A 25,589-nucleotide genomic window follows, 5' to 3' on the forward strand; every position below is an offset into this window, starting at 1 on the left:
ACGACAGAGTATGTTGATCCATAGTTTTGTAAGTTCAGTTTGGGTACTGCCTGGGGAGGGTAGCTTCTCTCCTGTTTGCAATGAGTACCTTTGAGGTGGAACAGCTGGGAGATGTCTCCAAGACAATGAATGAATGAATGGCAGTGAATGACTTTCAGCTATACAAAAAGGTGTTTTATGCAATGTTGAATATTGCAGATTAAAAACAAATCCTTCCCTGCTAATAAACTTGTGAAATACAAAAAGGCATCCAGGAAAGTATCATAAGGTAACAAAAGTAAGGACAACTGGGGAAGGATTCACACAGTAAGTCTAAGAGTCAGACACACCCATGCTGAGGTCTTGGTTCTGCTACTTCCTGGCTGTGGGCATGGTACCCGACACTGTTTCTGTCTCTAAAAGAGTTCTGACAACAAATACCTTTCTTGCACATTGAGGTGTTAAATTAGTTACGGCCTGACACTTCTCTCTCTCTCTTTTTAAAAATTCTTACTTTGCATTACAAAGGTGCAGGACTTCCCCCTTTTCCCTTCCTTTCCTCCCTCCTTCATCTCCCCTCCGCATTGCCCACATGTGTCATGACATTGCAGGTATCCTTCTTGGGCCATCCAGAAAGGCACTGGTGTGAAAAAGCAAAGGAGAGCTTGTATGGTGTTTTACAAGCACAATTAACGTTTCATATAAAGGGCCATCATTTACATTTAATGCTGAATTAAATTGATCTGGTTAGCTAATATATATGCCATTTGACATAATTTCCGGAATAGAAGTAAACACATGTACTTTCACTGAAAGAGATTTCGAGTGTGCCGGGGCAATCTGCGGAGAGGGTGCCTGACGAAATGAGGCTACATGTTACATCAGGAAGTGAGGAAACCTGGCTTCTGGTTCCGATATTGTTAACAGACAGCTGTGAGATCCTCAGGAAGCTTAAGTGTTCTGAGTTTGTTTTTGAATAAAGGATGACAGCTTCACATAGCCAAACACTGCTATTCATGGCCCTGGAATCATGTTAGTCTTTGATCTAACTATTAATCCTTAGTCAAGGTCCTCTGCATGTACTTTTTACCTATGTTTTTAGTCTGATTTGTCACCTGTAGTGCAGGCAAATCTCAACACAAGCTTTATCTAACATATACCCAGTGCTGTCTTTCTATAACTTTGTCCAAGCTTTCTTCCTCTGAAGGCCTCTTTCTATGCTATATTCCCATTTACATCCAACTCATTCTTTAAGGTCCATCTTCATGTTGTTTTCTTCAAAATGCCATTTTATTTTACTCCAAATGGATATGCTGTATTCTTTTGCTTGATAATTCCAGAAATATTCGCTACCTCTCATAGATCATTTGGTAGCTCTACTTAATATAGCAGTTAGTGGTCTTTGCATCACCAATCATATCAGAGGCCTTCTGAGAGTAAAGACTTCTTACTACTCGTGCTCTCATCTCTTGCCTAGTACAGTGCCTTGTATACTCTAGGTGTACAGGACATACTTCCTGAATTGAACAGAACTGAACCTACCAGTGGGCACATGGCAGATGGCACCTTGCAGAAATGACTCACAGGCCGCACTATGCCAGCGTCCATTGGTGTCAGCAAAAACACAGTCACCGAGGAAGGGAGACTCTTCATCTTCCCAAAAGGTGAAATTGGACTTGGTGCCATCTGACCAGTCAAAACGAAGACCATTCTGTGGAGGGAAATTGAGTCATCATTTCCTTGCAACAGTGCTGGCAGCTTGACCCAGTGCTACTGTGCATCTCACATTTCCCTTGTAGATTTGTATTTCTATGCCTGTTAGTTCAGAAGTTCTACACAGTTTGTGGATATTCCTTGACAATTAGGAATATATGCCACAAACAGTTTCTTTCTTTCTTTCTTTTCTTTTTTTTTATCCAGAAATTCTTGGCTTACTGCCACTATAATTTCTCACTAAATAGGCCTAGACAAACAGTATCAGTGTTTTGCTTTTTACACCAATACAGATTTCAAATTGGTCGGAGTCACAAAACTGAAAACATGTTAAGTATCAAAGAAAACTCAACTTAAATGTTTTAGGGGCTTGGTGAGGGGAAAATCTTTATAAGTTGTACAAAAGTCAAAGGCCTGACGCAAAATTGATTCAAGTTGAAGCACTAGGAACTATAAACATATGATAAACAAATAAAACATCATTATTCCATCTATTTCACTGGCAAAATTTTTGATAATGTTACGTGTTGGTGAGGATGTGTGACAAATCTAGATGCTCTCATATTGTGTTAATTTCATATGAATTGGTACAAACCTTTGGAGGGCAATTTGGCAATGGGTGTGCTCAACAGTTTTAGTTTTGGGAATGTATCCTACTTGCACAAGTATATTTTTGGTATACTGTTTATAACTGAAAAAGTAAGAGGAGCCCAAATGTCTCTTCATAGGAGAATCATTTAATAAGTTGTGGTATATCCTACCATTCTGCTGTCCCGAAGACTCAGACTTCTATGCGCTAACATTAAAAGCTGTGAAATATATACTACATAAAAAAGGCACATTTAAGGAAAAAACATAATATGAGCTCCTTTGTGTATAAAAACTATATAAGATATTCATTAATTATCTGTAAACAGATGTATATATACAGAAAATATCTAGATAACACACAAGAAACTGTTTACAACTATTTACACTGGGAAATGTAACTAAAGTTTGGGACAGCTTAATGTTTACCTGATACTACTTTGTGTAATGATTTTATTTTGTAAAAAGAGCTATTCTCCCAATCACATCCTCACAGGGAAAAAGACCCCATGTATTAAGCTTCAAGGAATACTGAATCAACTAATACTTAAATTTCTAGGCAGGACATATGGTTAATTTTTCTTCAGGATTCTTTAAGTGCAACAAATTACTTAAATACAGTGCATCTGTGTAAGAAGTGTTTCAGGAACCACATTAGGGAGGATCTGGGTGTGCTTGCAAACTTTCAGGCAACCTTTGAGAGGTATTTTTAGAAACTAGACAATTCCTAATTTAGCTCATAAGGGTGTAAAGCCCTATTTTATAGCCACAAGCTGCTCCTAAGAGATGATCAGTAGCTATTGTATCGAAAAATCATATATGTGTTACATTTATTTCTAAGACATTTTTTCTGAGCTAATTTTAGTGACAGTGTCACCACAGAGGTAAATGAAAGGTAAGATTTGCTAAGGGAGTTCAGACACCCACATTGGCAGTGAACAATCCAATCCAGTGGGCGTGTCTGAGCCGGCTGAGGATGACCGTGAGGAAGGACTGCTGATACTGGTCTGTGATGCTGACCAGTTCTGCTCCATGCATCAGGCAGGATTTTATTGCTGCATACCAAGTCATATTTGCATGAATTATTTTGTAAGTTCTGTTTCCATATTCTAAGGTATTGGGGATTGGATACATGTCAGATGTATTTACATGGTGTCCAGAAGAATCTAGAATGAGAACAGCAACAAAAATCATTTATAGCATCTGGATGATAAAGGAGGCAAAACTTATTATCTTTGATCCCTTTCAGGATGGTCTTTATTGATCAGAGAGTTTTTCTGTCCAAAAACTGACTACTTCAAAGGGATGCCACTACCTAAAATTGTAGGTGATGCTGAAGATTTAAAACACTAAGGACAGTGTAATGGGCACAGTAATGAAAGGGCAAGGTAATGGCTGCGTCAGACTCCCGCCCTCATTTTGTAAGTACATATTCTCAGAAAAAAATGCTTGATTTTGCTTTTGAGCATAATAGTCACTACTGTTTAATGTTTACATGTACAAATTCTAAAATAACATTTTAAAAATTAGGGAGGTGCTTAGCATCCATACAATTGTTATAAGCAGTTATCGATAACTTGTCAGAGTCAAGATTCTAGATTAAAAGGCAAGGTTTTTTCACCCACAGTTGTTGTTGTTCATGTCGTTTCTTGTTCATGGAAATCTAGCCTGTGTTTTATACTCTAGTGTGTTCTCGCTAATAATGTACCTTTGCTTTTTTATTCTATGTGATGTTGTGAATTAGCATAGGTCAACTTCAGATAGGAAGTTGAGCTAAGTTTCCATATTTTGGTCCAAAATGACTTAAATTCCTCCCCATCCACTGGTTTAATTACGTTTTGGGTTGCAAAGGAACCTGGTGAAGTGCCTATGGGTCTGAACAACTGGGACTTAGTTTCATTCCTGGCCTTAACTGGCAAAGAGATTCAGGCACATTAATCTTTCTAACTATCAAATTTCTGCTCTATAGGAGAGTGACAAGCTTCTCTTAAAGGCGAATTGGAGTGGCTAGAAGTCAGTGAGATAGCATGTAGGGTGCATACTATTGTATCTGGGATATAGCAGGTGCTCAATAAGTGTTGCTGCTTCTTTCTCCTCTACTTATACTCTCCTAGTAAAAATGGCAAAGTTAGTATTTGACTTTTACCAAAGACAGCTATCTAAATACAATAGTAACACATGTTGTAAAATCAAAGAGAAATTAATATACTTAGCTGTTAATTTGTGAAAGCTAACACTTTTATTATCAATTTAGTTATCATTAGAGTCTGTTTGTCAACCCACCTGACTAGTCTATAGGCATTTATGCAAAATAAATACAATACCAAACTAAATATTTAAAAGTAATAACTAGCAAAATTAAAATGACTCAAATTCTTTGTATAGATGACCCAGGTGCCAATATTACACCTACTTCCTTTATGTAACACCCAAACACTGCATTGTTATATCATGATCTATTTAAATAATTAATTCCATCAACTTTCAAAACCCAAGTGATTTTGTCAACCATTACCCCGGTAAAGAAAGAGCTATTAGTTTCCAAGTTTCAACCTTTAGTTCTTGACTTTGTGCTTGTTTCTCTCTCTCTCTCTCTTTTTAAAAAGATTTATTTTTATTGGACAGTCAGATATACAGAGAGGAGGAAAGACAGACAGGAAGATCTTCCCGTCTAATGGTTCATTCCCCAAGCGGCTGCAATGGCTGAAGCTGAGCTAATCCAAAGCCAAGAGCTAAGAGCTCTTCTGAGTTTCCTACATGGGTGCAGGGTCCCAAGGCTTTGGGCTGTCCTCTGCTGCTTTTCCAGGCCATAAGCAGAGAGCTGGATGGAAAGGAAGGCTGCCAGGATTAGAACCGGTGCCCATATGGGATCCTGGCACATGTGAAGCAAGGACTTTAGCTGCTAGGCTATCATGCTGAGCCCTGTCCTTGTTTCTCTTTTAATTCAAATTTTTTTCCTTCCAAGACCTTATGCTCAAATGCAATGTAAGTACATATTTTATGATAAAGAGAATCAGAACCTGAGTATTTATTAAGACTATAAATATTTGCATAGTTGAATAATTCTTTTTCTGAAATAACAATAATAAAACCTCTTATCATTTGATGGTAGGAACTATGCTAAGAAAGCAGTTATATAACACATCCAAACCAGCTAACTATATAATATTACAGATGCAAAAATCAAAGCTCCTGGAAGATAGGCACTTTGACTAAAATGTATTTGTAGAGACAGAATAGGAATGCACTTGAGGTGGACATTGTACATCCTCTCTCCTCAACTATACCTATGCTGTACTAGCACCAAACAACATTGGCATGGCAAATCCTAAAAATAACGAGAGGTCAATATTGAGGAAGTAGAACAGAATTGTTGTATTTAACTGAGACTTTGAATGTATCACACATTTTTCCTAATATTTTCTTGGGTGAAAGATAGGAAGACATTCACCTAATTCACAGAATTGTAATGAAAATTTTATGGCATAATGCTCATAAAGCCAAGGCACAGTGCCAGAGCACAATTGTGTAAGTGCATAGTCTACTGATAGCATTTCTTTGCCCAGCAAGCCTTGCCTTTCCTGTAATTCTGTTGCTGTTACAGATTAGTTTCATCCTTCAGTTTCTGACCATTATGCTCCAGTGATAAGTGTTTACCTGGAACTGCTTTTCTGAAAATGGTTTGATACTAAGTACCATTAAAAAATGTTGTTTATTTAAAAGGCAGAGAGACAGGGAGAGAAGGAGTGGCACACACACAGATGCGTCCATCCACTGACTCATTCACTCCCCCAAATGACTGCAACAGCCGGGATGGGTCAGGCCCAAACCAGGATCCAGGAACTCCACCTGGGTCCTCCCACATGTGCAGTAGGCACCCAAGCATTTGGGCCATCAGCTGCTGCTTTTCAGGCACATAGGCTGCAAGCTGGATGGAACCAAGCAACCCAGACTCAAACTGTCTGATAGGCCATGCTGGCTCCACAAATGGCGGCTGAACGTGCTGCACCACAGTTCTGGCCCCACTTAGTATCATTAAAGAGTTCACAAGTACATAATACTAAGAAGTACAATCCATATTACAGGTCAGCATATCTGTTCCTATGCTGGGCTCTTCATTTGTTTTTGTTTTTTTTTTTTTACAGCTCCAGAGATGAACCCTGACACTCTGTGGTATTGTCAGGAAACTGTTAGCTTTGCTGTGATACAGAACAAATATGAAAAATAAGGATGAGTCTCAGAAATGAAAGAAATGAGAAAACCCAAATAGTTCTTACCCTGCATTTTTTCACAGACAAACCCATAGCCTTCTTTTCCACAATCTTCAAAATACCATTTTCCAGTGAAATGAAAATTAGGATTACTAGACAGCAGAGCACAAAGAGGGGTGTGATTTTGATCTGCAGTGGTATTGTAATTGGGAATCTATAAAAAGAATCCACATATAACATCAAAAACAAGGCAACATATCACAATATTATAACATGGAGGTTCTTATTAAGGATGTAATTTTTCAAATTAAAACACCCTCACTGATTCGCATTTCATAAAGCTCACAAATCACTTCATAACTTATGAAGTAAACAATTACTGTAATGAGTGATTTATGGAACACATAAACATTAGATGAAATTATATTATTAAAAGTTAATATGTTAATAATAAACTAATATAAATCTATGCCTGCAAAATGTAGGAAGTAAATGAATGCCGAGTAAAGGAGCCTTGAGTGGGTTCTCTTTGTAAAATGATTTCTGCAAAGTAAATTTGTAGGCTTACATTTAGTATGTCAGATGGAGACCAGTTAGAATATATCACAGGATTTCCATTTAGCCATTTTTCATAATCATCATTTTGCAATCCTATCCACACGTTAGCAGTCTGGCCAAAAAGATTCATGGTAATGAAAGCTGAAAAAGAGGAATCCATTATCTAATTTACTATGTATCAACTGGTTGAGTAATCATTAAATTCTGTTTATAACATGATTATACTTAAATGAGAGAAAAACTTATTTATGAATCAATTGTGGGAATTTAACTATGTCTTTGTTAAGGGGGTGCCATTTCTTTCACCTTCATTTCAGTTTAAATTGACAGAAATTAGCTGGATAACCTGAGATTTCATCACATCACTATCAGAACAATTTTCAGTGTTTAGTCAATGCCTCTCTCAACAAAAACATGTATCTCTTACATTTATACTAAGGTATATAACTGTCTAAATATCTAGTAAATGTAAGTAAATCTAGACAGACACAAAAACTCATACAATTGTAGCAATCTATACGTTAGGTTATTCTAGTAATTTCAAAATAGAGATCATCAGTGCTTCCTCTTCATTATTCCTGGTTACACAAAGGAGCCCAAAGTTCAGAGCTGATAAGCAATGTGTTAGATTTTTACAGATATCATGTTGTAAAGCCTTCTAGGTCAAATGGAAAATTAGTGATAAAAAAAAAACTAGTGTCATCAGCAATATAGTATTATAAAGGTTGATTTGGAAATGTCTCAGCCACTACTTGAGAGTAAGAGTGTTTTGGCCTGCTTGAGCATTCAGTCCTCTACCTTGCTCCACTTCACTCTCAATGGCCACCAGCGTCCCGCCTTTGGCAACGCAGGAATCCCGAGCATATGTCCAGTTCTTCCTGCTGCTTGGGTCTTTGGGGATATTCACTAAAAGACACTATAAAAAGTCACAACAAAATGTTACTTCCACATTTTTCTTAATGAATTCAAAACGTTTCCTAAAGACACTGAGGATCAGCCTTGAACATTCTTCATCCTTTTCTTGAGAAGAAAGTACTTTTTCCTTTCCGCAGCTCTGAAGGTGTTTGAATGAGACGAAGAGGAGCAGGTTTTAGGGTGAGGTTTAGAGTGACCTGTTTGCATTTGCATCAGGCAGAACAGGAGGATATCAGAATAGTGTCTTCTTTCAATGGAAAGTAGTATTTCAGCCTGATTGTAGTGTTGATAATGGAAGACAAAAATCTAGAATAGGATTGTGGAAGTGTGGATGAACAGCTTCATTTGACTTTGTTTACAAATACACCTTCTTCTTTAGGTGTTAGAGAAATCAAACCATATCAGGTATTTAAATTCACCTAACACTTGGAGTCAGCCATTAGTCACTGTGCCATTGGGGAGAGCCTGAAAGGAAAAAGGAGTCCAATGGAAGAAGCAAGAACAAGTAGAGGAAAGCTGGAACAAAGAATCAATAAAAGGGAAGGTCAGCCATCAGTGTTAAAGGTCACACAGAAGGAAAGGCTGTGGGGTCTAGTAAGCAGAGTTGACTATTACTGAAAAGAGAATCATAACATGGCAGAGATTTCTTTTTTATGGAACAGGGTGAGAAATTGAGTGATTCATACTAGGCTGAGCACACAGGCTTGAAGATAAGCTTTTTTCTCTCCTTTAAGCTCAGTGAAATTAAAATGTGTCAATAGGCTAGAAAGGAATTAAGTAAGAGGTGCAGATAGAAGGGGAAGCCTAAAAAAGATTGAGAAAAGTTCCAGAGAAGTTAGGAGAGATTTCATGCAGATGAAATTCACTTGGAGTGTGCTCAGGTTTCATCTCTTGCTCCAATCTCCTTATCAATCAACACAGACAACTGTAGTCATTAACAGCTTAGATCCCAAGGTTTTGCCGTGGAGAGAATCTCAGCTACAGAATAATTCTTTTTTTAAAAGATTTATTTTTAAAAATTTTATATGCATATTTCATAGAGAGAAAGAAGGAGGTCTTCCACACCCACTGATTCACTCTCTAAATGACTGAGCTGATCCAAAGCTGGGAGCCAGGAGTTTTTCCTAGGTCTCCCATGTGAGTGCAGGATTCCAAGGACTTGGGCTATCATTCACTTCTTTCCCAGGTCATAAGCAAAGAGTTGGATTGGAAGTGGATTAGCTAAGATATGAACCAGTGTCAATATGGGATGCCAGTTCCACAAGGCAGAGGATTAGACTACTCTGCCACCATACTGGACCCTAGAATAATTCTGTCATCCTTCCCTGTCTGCCCCACTTTTGGGATGATTTCCCTCTGCTAATTCTTCAATTTATGAATTTGTTATTTCCCATCTCTTCCTTATCATTGTATATTCTGTAAAAAGGAAAAAGAAAAGGAAAAAAGATTCAAGTTTTACTGCTTTTTGAACAGCATACTGTATAAATTCCCCAATAAATGTTTCTGGAATAAAATGAAAGCAAATGGATCCTAAAATGCTTGTCAAATAACATACTCAAATGAACTACAGTTGGCCCATTCATTCTCAAATAAGCACTTTTGCCCCTTGGGAGATGTTTGGATAATGTTTGGAGATAATTTTGGGTGTTACAATGGTGGGGTCTCCAGTAAATGGAGACCAGAGGTGCTGTTGAACATTTTATACTGTACACTGTAGGTCAGGTCCCTACAATAAAGAATTATCCAGCTATTAATAGTGCTGAGATAATTTTGCTCAAAACTCAGTCCTGATCATAATATTCTTTAGTCGAACTCTCTAGGGGTTTTCAATTGCTTTTAGCGTGAAAACCAGAAACCCTGATTTAGCTCGAAGTAGAGTTACCAAGTAAGAATAGAAATAACATTTTCCATTTGTCTGGTCCCCTTTGCCTTGTTTGTCTCACAAAGAAACCAAATTGGCTTTAAAAGAGTTTAATTTTTATAACAACTATCCTTTTATCTATTTCTTTTCATTTTGCCTCTTCCCTCTAATTATAAACTCCAAAGAGTGGCACATAGTAATTATTAGGAAGTCTTATCATTTAATGTGAATTCACCTTGTATTCAGATAGTCACTCTAATGAACCATTCATAAATACCAATGAGCCTCATTGGTTCAGCTATCTCAATAAATACAGAAAACACTCTCCTCTGGTCTTTCACAACATTTGCCTCAACCAAGACTTGCTAGTTTTCCACGATGGAAATGTGGCCTTCCATCACTACAGCTTCATTGTTTCTAAAAATATCACATATTTACAAACACACTCTGAAATAGTGTCATTAATAATTAAAGCAAAGCAGCAAGATGAAATATAGCATCCTTAATTTTAACTTGTTTATTTACTTACTAATTTGCAAAATGTGATCAAGTATAAAGCATCTCTAATTATGACTCTGAATTAAGGAGGCCTATGGTACTCCAAACAAGCTTTGCATATAAATTTGCTCTTGTTTCAAAGTCATGTAGAGCTGCACGATCTTCCCTACAAACTAGTCCTTTCCCAGAGTTTCCCCTGACACTGAATGGCATAGTCAGCACCCATTTACAAAAGTCTTGAAACCAGGGAGACATCCTCACCCTTCCACTCCGTCATCTCTGTAGCTCTACCATCTGGTCATGTCATTTCCTAAGGAGCTACTTCTGCCTCCCCAGAGCTCACAACCCCAAGTTCTCCAAAAAGAAAGGATTGTGTCTGTTTTCTGCCACCATTAAATTCTCAGCTCCCAACATGGTTTCATGAATGGATGAATAAATTGCTAAGATCAGAATAAATTCCAGAAACAGAGACGAGAGAGTTTTTAAGAGGAAAAGCTATGTTGTGCACAAAATCAATTATTGAATGATTGCAACCCAGACAGTGCAAGGCAGCCATTAGCATTCCGTCAGGTCTTGAATAAAAATTTGTAAGTAGAAGCTGAAGAATTAATCACACACACACACACATACACACCCACTCATGGAATTTTTCCCAGAGGTCTCCTGAGACAAGTATGTTAGGAGACTTGTTCTTCCTTGAATAACCCATGGTCAATTCTCTTCCCTGTCATCAAGCATGAAGAAAATTATTTATGAGCCCTTAAGAAATATGTTTAACTTTTTAACGTATCCTTGGATTTTAGAAGTCTTATGTGGCTTGTTTGATGTGGCTTGTTTGACTTGGTTAATATGCATTTAAGTTTGATGCATAACTTTTCACTGCTTGGTAGCTGAACTATTTTTAGCATTGAATAGTATTCTACTATCTAGATATACCACTGTTTATTTATCTAAAGGCTATCTTGGTTTCTAGGTTTGGGCAATAATAAATAAAACTGCTATAAATATCTATGTGTAGGTTTTCATGTAGATGAAATGTTACAACGTTTTTGGATAGGTAACAAGGAGTGTGAATGTTGATTGTATGTTAAGAGTGTGTTCGTTGTGTAAGAAGCTTCCAAACCGTGTTAGACAGTAGCAGCATCATTTTACTTACCCTCCATCAGTGAACCAAAGTTTTTGTTGTTCCTCGTCTTCAATATGTGGTGTTGTCAGTATTACAGAGTTTGGCTGTTCTAATAGATATGTAATAATTTTTGATGTTATTTCCACTGGATTCCTAGCATAGTTCTATGAAGTGGCAGGTACAGGATATGGATCACAGATTTTGGGATAGAAAGCCATGAGGTTGCTTCTCCAGAACTTCAGAAAATTCACACATTTTTATTACAATCAATCTTCTTATCTACAAAATGGGAATAATTCTGTGTGTATAAAAATTTAATAAAATGAGATCACTCAGCTAAGAGGCAGAAGCAATCCAGATGCCCATCAATGGATGAATGGATAAACCAAATATGACAAGCACATAAAATGGAATATATTCAGTGCTAAAAGGAGGGAAATCCTGTTGCATCCTACAACATGGATGAATCTCGAGAATATTGTGTCAAGTGAAACAAACCAGCAGAAAAGGAGAAATATTACATGATTGCCATTACATGAGCTAGTCAAGTGTACAAAGACAGAGATTTAAGCAGTGGTTTCCCTGGCACTGGAGGGCAGGGTTGGGGAAAGAACAAAGAGCTCTTGCTCTGTGGTTAGAGTTTCAGTTTTGCAAGATGGAAAGTGTAGAGATTTGCAGTGAAAGTGCTAACACTGCTGGACTGCATATCTAAAATATTGAAAGATGGTACATCCTGTGTTCTGTATATTTTGTATGATGAAAAAAATTTTAAAAAACAGTGCCACATATATAGAGGATACTCCATCAGTGTGTGCAAAATCCAAGTGGCTTCACTACACCAGTTAACAGTTGGAGGTAGATTTCAAAGGTGAGAATGTCCTGCCAGTGTAACTAAATGTTTAGATTGGAAGTAGGCAGCTCTCATTGAAAGGCAGTGTTGTATTAGTCTATGAAAATAGGATACAGGTTTTTTTAAAAACTCTCTAAGGGTTAAGCAGTTATAAATTTGGGATATATTCTAATTATTTCTACCTTAGGCCCATATGATTATTTTATATTAAATGTAAGGAGTTAGGGACTAAGCCTAGGCATTACTTGAAGCACCCTGTTCCAGGCAGGGAAGGCCAAAATAAGATGGGAGTTGGGCCTGCTTGAGTTTACACTCATTTGGAGCAGAGCTGTCATTGTGAAGCATGCAATTCTCTGTCTCTTTGCTGCCCTCTCGTTCTGCCCCCCTCCTTGTATTCTGCATATACACACACCCCACATCACATTTAATGAAGCATTCATGCATTACAGCAAATGATTGTGCCAAGTGGTTTAAAAAAAAAAAGAGTTTACAAATTAGGAGTGGTATCAAGTCATTTTTGGCAAAAATTTTGGTTTCCAAAAGGTTGTTCCTAAATAGAAAACTCAAATATGTGGAAAGTTCTTTCCTCCACCCCCAAATAAATATTCCAGGTTCTCTTAACAGCACATGCTTCCTAAAAGCTGATTTTGAATTACTCCCCACAATGAACAGTTATAAAAGAGAAACAAAAGCAATAGTTTGTAAAGGAATTTACCTTATAGTCAAAATACAGCCATCCTTTGGGGCATGTTCCATGTTGTTTCGGTGTATTCTTCTCTTTTTCTATGACCCAAAACTCTTTTCTCTTACAAATGCCAGGCATAGAAACTGCACAGTCTTGAATGTCCCAGAGTCCTAGAGGAGCAAATGGGTTGCATATAAGTTTAGAAACAGCACTGACCCGTTTTAGACCCATGCATGAGCCACTCTGGCCACTATTTCTACAACTGCTCTAATTTTTTGATTTTGGCTTTTTAAATTTAGAAGCTGAACTAAACTTTACTGACCATGGAATTCTTCAGTGATAACAGCGAACTAGGCCAGACTCTAAATTAGTAATCCTAAGGTAAGAATGTACAAATTTTGCAACCACTGAACTTAAAATAGCAAAACCGACGGAAGTCATAAGTATATTTGACTTGGATAAATAATTCTTTATGAAGCATTTTTGAATTTTAAAACATTCTGATTCATGGTACAGAGAGAAAAGATTCTAAACCAACGGATGAGGTCCTCCACACAACAAAATGTTTATAACACATAATTTAGGGAAAAAATTGCATCTTCTAAGAAAGTGGTAATATATTCTCAGGTCTTTAGCCTCTTGCCAGCCTTTTTTTGTTGTTTTTTTTTTTGTTTGTTTGTTTGTTTTTACTTTAGAAGAGCTGTATTTTTAGACAGTTACAGTACATATTTCATTAGTATCCAAGTCATAAATTCCAGAACAGCGCAGGATGTGTAGAAATTGCAAGATTCAGTTTCCTAGAATCATGAGTATGATCTAAAAAGATGTTGGCTTTTGAAGGAGGCGCCTGAGTCTAATTTTCAATGCAGATTCTCCTGCTCTCTCAAAACAGCCTTTTCCACAGGCTGTTGTGACACCTGCTGGCAAAAGCAAGCTGATTAACCACATGATTTTTCCTTTCCTAACTTCCTGCAGAGGCCCTTGGACCATGCATAGCCTTGCATCCTTATACCTCTCCTGATTTAGGGTATATGTTGTTTGGTTACAGAGAATGGAATGGGCATAAATGAACAATTCTCTCAAACAACATTGTACAGATGAAGTGGAAAAAAAAAAAAAGCCCACATGCTAGACTGTAGCCTAAATGTGGTTCTAAATACAGCTAGCAATGAATGCTGGGTATTGAAAAGAATGCTAAGTTTAGCCCAAATCTTCATTAAATAACATATGGCAATAGTTTTTATCCAGCAAGTTTTAAACTGGGAGCTAGGAACAGCTTTTGTGTTTGTTTGTTAAAGAGTTTGAGCTTATTTTAGTGCTCTTCTGATTATCGAGGAAGGACTTCTCTGGATCTAGATTAGTTTGAAGAATATAAACGCATGGATTAAACAGAAGAAATGGCCATCTTCAGGGCTTAAACTAATACAATTGAACATAGAACACAGTCAATGGAGAAAACAAAACAAAACCAGCAACCAAATAAATAGAGCCTTCCCACATAACTGATGCACTAAAAGATGCTGAGCCTTCTTGGAGTGAGTGTCTTGCATAACAAACCCCAAGTAGGATCGGCAAAATCACCTGTTATGGAAGAAATGAAGGCGCATCTCTGACTCTGATTATTCATGGATCTTTCTCTTTCTTTGTCCCAGTTCTGGTATATGACTGGTGTCCCATCTCTCCACCTGTGGGAATACAAAATAGTCTAAGTTCTTCTCTCCTTTGCATGCTCTGTCTCCAGTAAGATTCATGGAGCTTTAAGCCATGCACCAGAGTGATACTATTACATGAGATTTAAAAGCACTCATTAATTAACCACACAAGAAAATAAGATGGGGATCTGTTTACTATTAGGAAATGTGAAATGTTTGAAAAAATACATTTACCCTGGTTTACAATATATTCTTGTATCCAAACTTCACATAGTCCCCCATAAATATGTATAATTCCTAAAATTTTTTTAAAATAAAAAGCCACTCATGTGTAGAATAGTAATTATCTATATTGCATACTTAAAACTTTTCTAAAATAGTGAATTTCAAGCTATTTATTCTCATCACAAAAGCAAACACATAAAAAGTGAAGGGGATATGTTTATGATATGTTTATATATAGACTGTGGTGGTGCTTTCTTAGGTAAAGACCTAAAAATGCTCAGGTCTTTAGTTAGGAAAATGAACATTTATAAGTATTTGAATGCTATTTTACAAAATGACCAGTAAGATTTATTGCAATCATTTTGCAAATAAAACATATCAAGCATAATTGAATGCAAATTAGTCCAAGTTCCTACCGCAATTCATCCTTGGCTTCTTCTTCCTGAATTCCTATCCACCAATTTGAACCGAACTTGGAGAGCTGTTAAAGAAAATGAAGTGTCAGTGCTTATTCCACTTGTTTTCCCTTTTCACTACTAATATTGATGGGGTTGCTACTGAAAACTTTCTGTTCCCGAGTATTTTATCTGACGATCTAAGGAAGAGCATGTTGAGAAAACCTGAAACTTCTTTATTCTAAAATATTCCTTCCTCATTTGTAAGGCAAATTGGAATCAAACAATGGCACAGTTTATCCCCAGGCGCTTGGATGTGGCAAGTGGGCAAAGTGGCTGATTAACCCACTGTGCCACAATGACCACCCCCAGATGCCTTTTGTGACTAAACAAGTTGGTGGTTTATCCTCTCAGTTATTTACAGAAGTACACTGCAGCTATCACAACGATTTCAAGACCTGCTCAAGGCAGAAACACTTGAGGAGTATTTGTGATTCTGATTTTTATGTATTGGTTTGATTGTTAAGCTTTAAACAACATTCAAATAGATATAACACAAGATTAAAGAATACTTCAGAATTATCAGGGCTTGAGAACTAGAACCCTTTATGTATTTCATTAACATTACATCATTATTAATCTTTGGGAGTGAAATACCACACATATTCACATACATAAATTAGGGCAGATGTAATATTGGCCTTACCACCCAGGAAATTGAACTGCCCTCTTCAACTATTAAGGGGGAAGTGGCAGGCCGAGTTTCTCTAAGACATCTAAATCAGTATGCTTTACAACACATGTGCGCTCTCTGGATAATGTCTGTGTTAAAATGTAACTTAATTTTTGTATACTAAAGATTTGTTAATTTGGAAGTATTATAAATTTCAGGTTGCACTTTCATTTATTCCATAGAGACTTTAGAATACATTTTAAGATATGTTATCTTTCCTATATGAAGTCTAGGGCATGACACAACACAACCTCTAACACTCTATTCCAACACTCTAACTTATACACAGGTATTTTTGTGCTTTAAATAGCACAGCGTTCAGCCATGTCAGCAATTTGAGAACAAAGCAGGTTGGAAGAACTGTAATTTTGGATCCCTGGGGTATTGTTTCATGGACATGTTCTTACATGCTGAATTTAGATTTTTGTTGTCAGGCTTTGTAATGTGTCCATTCAGATGGACTGTGGACTGAGTGGGAGAACCACCACAGTTTCATACAGTGTAAAGAAATCTTACGTGCACCACTAGTGGAAATCATGGCCTGACTGTTCACTGCCTTGATGAAGGACTGCTAAATGCAAATTGTAACTACTTCCAGTTAAGTGCCAGATTTATTACCACTTCAATTATAGTGTGGTGATCTTCCACATGGCACATCACAGCCCGTTGCAATATGGCACAAATCTTCATAGCACTCAGACTCAAATAGATAGTGGAAAAATGGATGCTGTGGATTTTGACTCAGGTATAAGGCCGCATGATAGAAGGCTTATTAATATGTGTTCATGTAAGAAAGTGATGTGAAGATGCACTTCAGAACATCAGTTGTGTTTTGTTATGTAAACAGCCATTATAGCTAGCATCGTGTGGGACAAACTCACCAAAAAGAGATAAAACACATCAGTCCATATATTAACCTATATCAATTTATTAACGTCTATGAATAATTAATCAATTAATTATGAAATCTAAGGAAGAACAACCTGTCATCTTTTAAATGTTTCTATCAAAACAAGGCAAAACTAAGTTATTTTAAGGCTTGAAAATTCTGTACTTTGGAGGAAGGCTGATATATTTGATATCTATTTTCAGAAATGTTTAAATTATATGAAAAATATAATGGTAAATCTAATTTCATTTACCAAGATGATATACTCAGTGTTGGCTTGTTTATAAGATGTACAGGGGCACCATAAGTACCACCATCACCACTAACAACCCAAAATGCTCCACATGGCCACAAATTGTGCAAAATCAAAATCTTGGGAATCTATGGCTTTCTTCTTTCTAAGTTCATAGCAAGGTAATAGACCAAATGTGTATATTTCTCCTAAGTGTACATATTGAAACCCTAATCCCCAGAATGAAGAATTAGGAATTAAGTGAGGCCTTTGGAGTAGGGAGAAGTAATCAGATCCTCAGGCCAGAGTCCTTGAGAATGGAATTAGTACCCTTATTAAAGGGATTCCAAGAGACCCCTTTCCCTTTTGCCACGTGGGGACATAGTGAAAGGAAAGCTGTATCTCAGCCAGGCAGTGAACCCTTACTAGACACCAAATGGATCAGCACCTAGGTCTTGGGCTTTCACCTCCAAAACTGAGAGAAAATTGTTTCTGTGGCACCCAGACGGTGATTTTCTGCTCTAGTAGCCTGAGTGGACTGACGCATCGCCCTTGCCCTTTCTCAGTTTGTACTTCTTATACTCTCCAATAGTTTTCTTTTGTAGCACAGTGCGTGGTCAGTGGTTTACCTGTAACACTGACAGGGAATTCTACATTAACTTGGTCACAGGCTCAGCCATAATTTTGCCACAAGACACCAGGATGTTTGTTTGATTTGAGTTCAGAGTTCTCAGCTAGATCATGTCACCAGCAAGACTTTTCAAACTGCTAAATCCATGCTGAGTTACCACTCTCTTATAGTAGATGTTAACTCTGTCACCTCCAGTGGCTGTCCATACCCCAAACATGAAGAGGTAAATTGAGAGGAAACATGAAGATAGAACATCTACAAAGGTTCAGAGGAGAGATAAGTGCTGCTGGAAAGATTAAAGAAGCCTTTCATTGTTCATATTGGTGGCCATCTTTTGTGGAAGGATTTTAAAACTAGCATTTTAATGCAAATATTGTGTTCTTAGGTGCCCTGTATCTGAATACAGCTGTTCTGCTGACATAGGCAGCACTGTTCAGGGTTTTTAAATCACCTTCTAAGTCAGAAAGCTTGGCTTCCCCTAAATATCCTAAAACTTAGCTGCTGTGTAATCAAGTTGCTCAAATTTAGAGTCTTGGCCTTCTCATGTATAAAACGAACTAATGATAGACCTCCTACAGAGGGTTTTGGAAAATATTACATGGGTTTAAATGCTAGAAGTTGTCATAGTGCTTAACATGGTAATGGTCAGTATTGGCTAAGTAGCTGCTCTTTTGGGGATGTGCACTTTGCATATTGATAGACTGTCCCCTAGTTACTGCTGCCTAAGGGATGGAGATTGGCATCAGGCTGAAGAAACAATGTATTTCCTTTGATTTGGCTTGAGTGTTAGTTTTGGGCTTGAGTGTTTCATTTGTAGGAGTGGAAGGGTGGAAAACATCTTGCATCTAGACAGCATTCCACCTTACACATCTTAATCTCTGTGGGACAGTGGGATTGCCACCTAACCTCTATGCTTCTCAGCTTTCCCATCAAAACATAGTGGGAGACCTCAGATGCATCAGCCTCATGGGCTGCTTGTGCAACAGACAGCATAGACAGATGATAAAACGCCATGAACTGTAAATGCAAAAATTTATTCTCTGCAACCTCTTGAAGCTTTAGGACTCAGAACTTTATTTGAGCAGTGAACTTACAAAGTTTAAGATTAGTCTTTATCTTAACTTGAAAGCTACTTCCCATTTTCTGTATATACCTTCCACAATTCAGAAGGAAGAAATATTTGAAAATTTAAAACTATTCCCCTACCCTTGTACTGCCAGTCTCTCATATGCCCAATTAAGTGTTATTTTCCTTCATGGCATTTATTTAACTTCTGTTTCTCTAATGTATTCTATAATTCTGCTTACTTGTATTGATTAGGTCTTTCTTTCCAGATTAGACTGTCAGGTGTTGGAGGGCAGGAATTTTTGTCGGTTTTGATCACTGATAGAACTTAATCCCTAGAAGGTTCTTAATAAATATGTGTGGAATGAGCAAAGGAACCTCACAAAATAATAGAACTCCATTTACTCACCATTGTTGCTAACAAAGACTGAAGAGAAGCAAACTGACTAAGCAAGATAGTAAATCTCTGTTATTTTCTTATCTCTATGATAGGAAGAAAATCTTAAGAAAAATCTAGGGCTTATATGCCACCACTTCTCCCCAGGACAGAAGCAGATGCTACATTTTGTATTTTCCCCAATGAATTGCATGCAAATACCGCTCTTATTTTCCTGAGGATGAATTCTTGCTCATGTGCAGAATGAATTGTGAGAATATCACTGCGCAGCCAGCCACAGGCAAACTCAAAGGAGGACCACTCCGAGGGATAGGTTTGGAAAAGGTACTCTGCATCATGATAGAAGAGCCAAGGTGCATCTGACCAAAGAGAAGAAGCAACACAAGTGATGCCAAAACTTGGAGAGGGACAACATGGACTCTAAATAAGGTATGCTAGACTTCAAATAAGATATGCTGTGTTTGATCTGCATTTGTAATTTGTTCCCTCGACATTTTGAAATGTGCACTAAATATTTATCTACACACATATGTAAATATATATTTTTCTCATTTTCCTTGGTCTAAGTCATACTGTAAAGCTTCACTGTTATCTTAACATCAAGGATATATGCATATTTTAAAATCATGGCATGAAAATAGAGGGATTCTGTGCTGCTAGCCTTCAACCATGTTTAATGGCCACTAATTTTTATTATAAAGTTGAACTTAAGTAAAAAGAGACTCGACTGGAGGAATGTAGTAACAGAATAATGGTACATAGGGGCACTTCTATGATATATAGTTAAGAATGTAGTAACTGCAAGAATGGTGCTTACCAAATTGGTACCAGGATGGAATCGTGGGTTTCACATCTGCAAAGTAAAAGCAAACAGCCTTAACTGACCTTTCTTTGTAGGTGCATTGTCCCTGATTTCCTTTAATGGTAGCCACACTTTTTGGTACTCTACTTTTAAAAAACATTTAACAAAAAGCTAGGTACCTGTGCTGTCAGGATAGTATGGTTCCTTCTCATATTGGAGGAGAAGGAACCAGTGAACCTTTGGGTGAAGAAAGGAAGGGTATGAATGTTCTTGAAGGGCTTTGTGGATGGCACACATTACTCATCTTACAAGTCTTACTGTTTGATGCTAAAGTGAAAATGACATTTCCCCCAGACTCTATGTGCACAGTGAAATATTCTTTCATGTTGTCTGGCTCCCTTCATTCCGAAGCAATGAATTTGGGACACTGCACTGGTGTTATCATTTCTCCTTGACCTGTGATCCAATTTTTGCTGATGCGTTGAAATTTACTTCATCATTCAGGTTGTTGGAATTATGTGGTTCAGGGTACTTAGCTTTTAGGTCTGAAAATCTTCAATTTGGCGTACTGTATACTACTGGGAATCAAACAGATGGGAAAGATCTTATTTTTTACCTCTTGGAATTTTGCATATCCATTCACGTTTGGAACCACAGTGCATGGGCAGCAATGTTTTGTTTGCCTTATACACGGCACAGTTTCTTATATCTTCTTCAAAGTAAGTATTGTCTAAAAATGAAGAGACAACCTGCAGCAGATGAAGTTCGTTATTTCTTAATGACGAATCCCCCACAAGAAAATTGCACAAGATCAGAAAGGCAGCCCTGTTTTTAGCCAACATGAACTTCCAGTGGAAGCTTCACAATTCCAATTAGTGAAGAACCAGGTAGTAAATTTTAAGGATTGTTTTGCCTAAAAGTGATTATGCTAGATGCTCCTCCAGAAGGAACAAAACAGATGCATGCTTCATTCTGAACTTGCATTATTTTACTAACTGGCAGGATGTCTAGCTAGAGGATTAAGGGTAAACCTGGAGGCTCAGGGAAATATCACAATTCAGATGTCCATTATTTTACATAGATGTTAAGCTCCCAGTCTGGAATAACTGAACTCTAAGCCATAGCTAGCTTTCTTTAGGAAACTATCCCTTACTTTCCTTAGGTGAGTACATTTCTTACCTCATGTATGCAAACAAGACATTAAAGAATCAGCCTTCTTTACCACTTAATGACTACCTGACATAACAGTGGATGGGTTATAAGCAAAATTGGGACAAAATTGGGGGGGAAAAGAGGATTTAAAAATATTTATTTGCTTAGCTTAAAAAAGGGGGCGTGATGCTATAGCCTGGTGGCTAAATTCTTGCCTTGCACGCACCAAGATCCCATATGAAAACTGGTTCATGTGCCAGCTGTACTACTTCCCATTCAGCTCCCTGCTTGTGGCCTGAGAGAACAGTGGAGGATGGCCCAAAGCCTTGGGACCCTGCACCTACATAGGAGACCTAGAAGAAGCTGCTGGCTCCTGATTTTGGATAAGCTTAGCTCTGTCCATTGCAGCCACTTGGGGAGTGAAGCAGTAGACTGAACATCTTTCTGTCTCTCCTTCTCTTTGTAAATCTGACTTTCCAATAAAAATAAACTCATTTTTTTTTTTTTTAAAAAAAGGCTTATTTATTTAATTTAAAAGGCAAATGTGAGAAGGAAGCTGGGCTGTGCCAGGCTGGAACCAATGGCCTGGAATTCAGTCTGACTTCAACTAATTTAAAAGTTTAAATTGGGGAATGACTTGAGTTTGAATTCAGTTTTGTCAGTGTAGAATAGAGAGGAACTCAGTGTGGGGCAGTGCTTTATGGCTAATCTCATTTAATCTGAACCAAATCGCTCACTCTTACCCTATTGCTAATGAGTTTGTTTTTCTTAAACAAAATGAAGTATTCTCAAGCCCTAGGTATCACTTTTTGTTTTTCAAATGCTACATTGTCAGTAACCACTCAATTCTGCTCTATTGTGGCTGCCATCCATGAGGTAGATTAACTCTGCTGTACCTGTTTCATTTTCTGGTCTTTCGTTTCCTCATCAATGATTTGGGTGAAAGGAATTGAGTGATCTCTAAGATTTCTTCCCACTCTCTATTCTTGAAAGTCTTTCCAAAAATGCTATATTGGAATGAAAATGTTATTCTTCCTTTTTTTATACTAATGTGCTGTTATCAGTATTTTTGTTCCCATTGGGTATATACAGCAGTCTTTATCCATTCATCCATCTCTATATCCTTTCTTGGCCACAGATTTGCAGCCATCTGTGTCCTCTGCTGGTCTTTACTATTTCAAAGTTTGGTTGGCCTTATTTTGCCAAATGGGAGATGCAACATTTTGGCTTTGGAGTCAAATAACCTGTCTGCAAATTTTCACACTCTGATGTATTGTTCTAGACAAAATATTGAATCCCCTTCATTATTACTGTACTGGATTATAATACAGATGAAATGACAGCACACAGCAGTGCATTCAGATCCATGTTAGGAACAGTGAAAGGTCTACGTTTCTAAGAACTGATTCAATCCCCCCTGTCAGCATCAACTAATCCTGGTAGATGAAACAAACTACCTGGATATTTTCGCATGCTCTGTAGGTTGGATCCCATTTAGGTCTGGAATCTGGCATCAGCATTTTTACTGTCACATCGAGGAGCCTATGAGAACTCCTCAATGCATTTAAAGAAAAAAAAATGCAATAGTGAGTTCTCTTTTTTACTGACATTTCCAAGGATGAGGCTAAGTGAAAATGCAAAAAACTTTCTTTTCTTTCTAAAATATTTGCTCTGGCCAGGAAGAAGGTGATATTTCTGAGGCTGCCATCTCTGTCCTTTCAGAGTGAGATAAACTGCTGCTTCTCACTGTGACAAATGATGGTCCCCCAGTGCCAGCAGCCAGGCACTATATTTGAGAGTGAAGCTGGGTTCAAAGAAGTCTGGGGTTGTTTGAAAGTACACCTGCTCCTTTAACTGAGGAACTCTGCTAACATGCAAGATGGTTTGTGGGCAGGTGTTTGAGATTTTCATTCCTTTTCAGGATGAGACTCTAAAGTGTTCTCAGAAGACTGGTTTAGTTCTCCCAAGATCTTTCCAAAATTACTCTTCTGGTGCCAACGTCTGGCATAGTTTTGTTGTAGGAAATATTGTTATTATTTCTAGGTTTTCTGGGCTGGTTCTGGGCCTCTTGGAGTTCATCTCTTCTCTAGTTAGGCAAGACTTACAGGAGTTCTGTCAGACCATTCCCAAGAGCCAGAATTCAGTGGGTTTCTTTTATTAAATCCAATCCAGAACTGCCTTTCTTCTGTCCTAGAGAGAAGACATAAAACACTGTGTTTCCTGTTGAACTCAAACATTATATAATAGTCAAAATAAATGTTAAAGTATTTATGTGTGCAGGAAGGAAGCTGATGCTGCTGGTTAAGGACTGATCAAACCAACAGCTATTTATTGAACATATTTTATGTACAAAATGCTCTGCTACCCAGTGTGTGGGGAGAAAACATAGCCTTCCAATTCTATATCTTTTGGTTTGTGTGGGCTGTTCACTAGTGATGCATAGTTGGTAGACAGTCCACCCATACTGGGAACCTGAGTTTCTAATCAGGAATGGCAATGTCTTTGGATCAAAACAAGAACAAATAAAATCTAATTGGAAAGAGATTTTGGAACAGCTCTTCTTAGATGATTTTTAAAAACTACTTTACTGTGTATTTACTGTATTACCAAACTACTTAATAGTGATTTCATTTGTTCAGTATTCACAGATTTTTCTGAAAGTTAGTCACCACCAACTCTACTTAATAAAGGCTACACAGTGGGGGTTTTCTTGGATCCCAGCACAAATCATTGTACAACAAATCAGCCTGAGCCATGGTAGATTAACCCCAGCAGTCACCATTGGTTTAGAGTTGGCAAGAAGTTCAACAGAGAATCATCTTCCCTCCTATTAGGCAGAGTACAAATATGTCAAGCCACAGAGTACTCAATAAATCAAGCAATAAAGCCTAATTGTACAATGAACTGTCTCGCCAGGATAATTTTCTGAGTATAATTTTGAAGAATTAAAGATTTAAAAGATTCAGAAGTCCTGACAGATGCTTTATTTTCCTTAGTGCAGGAAGCCAGCCTGTTCGGAAGCATCACTGCTCAGATATTGGAGCTCCTCTGCCTGAAAAATACAAATTGAGGTCAGATGCCACATCCAAAATTGGAGCCAACACAGGTCCTTGGTTGGTCACTGTCATGATGACAACTTACACCAAAGGTGGCATAAAGGGACAGTGACCACCTGGAGGTTAAGCCAGGCAGGACAGCGACCACCTGGAGGTTAAGCCAGACACATTAATCTCCATGGGAGAGTGTAAAAACCTCCCATCCAATTTTTTAGTTCTTTCCCCATTGAATTCAAGGCTTTCTATTTTTCCTGCTATATATTGGTTCCTAGATGATGGATTAGAATTTGTTTTCTCTTCATTTCCTAAAGTTGTATAATATTCAGACACACACACACACACACACACACACACACACACACACAATTTAATGGGCTCCCCTGGTATTCCAGGCAAACAGTAACACTTGGTGGCTCCATGGTTAGAAGCTGAAGATTAATCATTTGACAGATGCCTGGCACTAAATACTGATAAAAAGTTCAAGAGTAGAATTTACATTAAAAAGTGACATAATCACATCCAATATTTTTCAATTTTTAGGGCTAAAACTTTTAAAAAGTTAACATTTGACTTTTTAAAAAAGATTATTTTTTAATGGAAAGGCAGATATACGGAGAGGAGGAGAGACAGAGAGCAAGATCTTCTATCTGATGGTTCACTCCCCAAGTGACCGCAACGGCTGGAGCTGAGCCAATCTGAAGCTAGGAGCCAGGAGCTCTTCTGGGTCTCCCCTGTAGGTGCAGGATCCCAAGGCTTTGGGCCATCCTCAACTGCTTTCCCAGTCCACAAGCAGGGAGCTGGATGGGATGCGGGACCACTGGGATTAGAACTGGCAAGGCGAGGACCTTAACCACTGTGCTATCGTGCAGGGCCCAGCATTTTACTTTAAATGCAAATGGGGAAGCAGTTTGCAAGTGATTGTTTGCTACAGCAAACCTAACTGATATTCAAGGGCAAAGTGTGAAGAGCATTTTGCAAGAGGCTAAAGTAATGAAGCCCAATACAGCCTGGAGCTGTGGAGACTCACTATTCCTTGATGTGAGGTCCCGTGGCTGGCTGATAATCCAGTTGAACAGAAGCTTCCTACATGTTCTTTCAGTCTTAGTGTGACTCAGCAGTTTGGTGTGAGTCCAGAGAGTTCTGTATTAATGAGTATGATGTTCAGCCAGCCTCTGCAGCCATTCTCAGGCCAGTGCTTCTAATTGTCACCAATAATTCTGTGAGCAATTAACATGTGTTCTCAAGAAAAGGGATTCATAGTCAGTGAAAATGCTTGCTTCTAAAGGCCTTCATAATGAGAACCTACATGACATTAACAAGATTATACAGCGTATGGTTGCATTTAATCATTCAACTTCTTCTTTACCCCATAGAAC

The 25,589-nt window shown here is 37.9% G+C and overlaps 1 protein-coding gene across 1 annotated transcript in view; it reads right to left on the minus strand.

Annotated features, from left to right (window-relative positions):
• PLA2R1 (phospholipase A2 receptor 1) overlaps positions 1 to 25,589 on the minus strand; it is a 103,367-nt gene that overhangs the window by 6,138 nt on the left and 71,640 nt on the right. Inside the window, exons 14-25 of the mRNA XM_040971996.1 lie at positions 23,263 to 23,347; positions 20,622 to 20,754; positions 20,021 to 20,056; positions 19,405 to 19,562; positions 15,278 to 15,342; positions 14,566 to 14,669; positions 13,015 to 13,154; positions 7,848 to 7,965; positions 7,060 to 7,190; positions 6,558 to 6,705; positions 3,208 to 3,446; positions 1,522 to 1,690 (exon numbers count right to left, since the gene is read on the minus strand). Coding sequence (XP_040827930.1) covers positions 1,522 to 1,690; positions 3,208 to 3,446; positions 6,558 to 6,705; positions 7,060 to 7,190; positions 7,848 to 7,965; positions 13,015 to 13,154; positions 14,566 to 14,669; positions 15,278 to 15,342; positions 19,405 to 19,562; positions 20,021 to 20,056; positions 20,622 to 20,754; positions 23,263 to 23,347 — 1,526 coding nt within the window. The remainder of the gene's footprint in view (positions 1 to 1,521; positions 1,691 to 3,207; positions 3,447 to 6,557; positions 6,706 to 7,059; positions 7,191 to 7,847; positions 7,966 to 13,014; positions 13,155 to 14,565; positions 14,670 to 15,277; positions 15,343 to 19,404; positions 19,563 to 20,020; positions 20,057 to 20,621; positions 20,755 to 23,262; positions 23,348 to 25,589) is intronic.

Source organism: Ochotona curzoniae, unplaced genomic scaffold (genome assembly GCF_017591425.1).
Source record: "Ochotona curzoniae isolate NIBS_2020 unplaced genomic scaffold, NIBS_Ocur_1.0 contig_2210, whole genome shotgun sequence".
Taxonomy (NCBI): Eukaryota; Metazoa; Chordata; class Mammalia; order Lagomorpha; family Ochotonidae; genus Ochotona; species Ochotona curzoniae.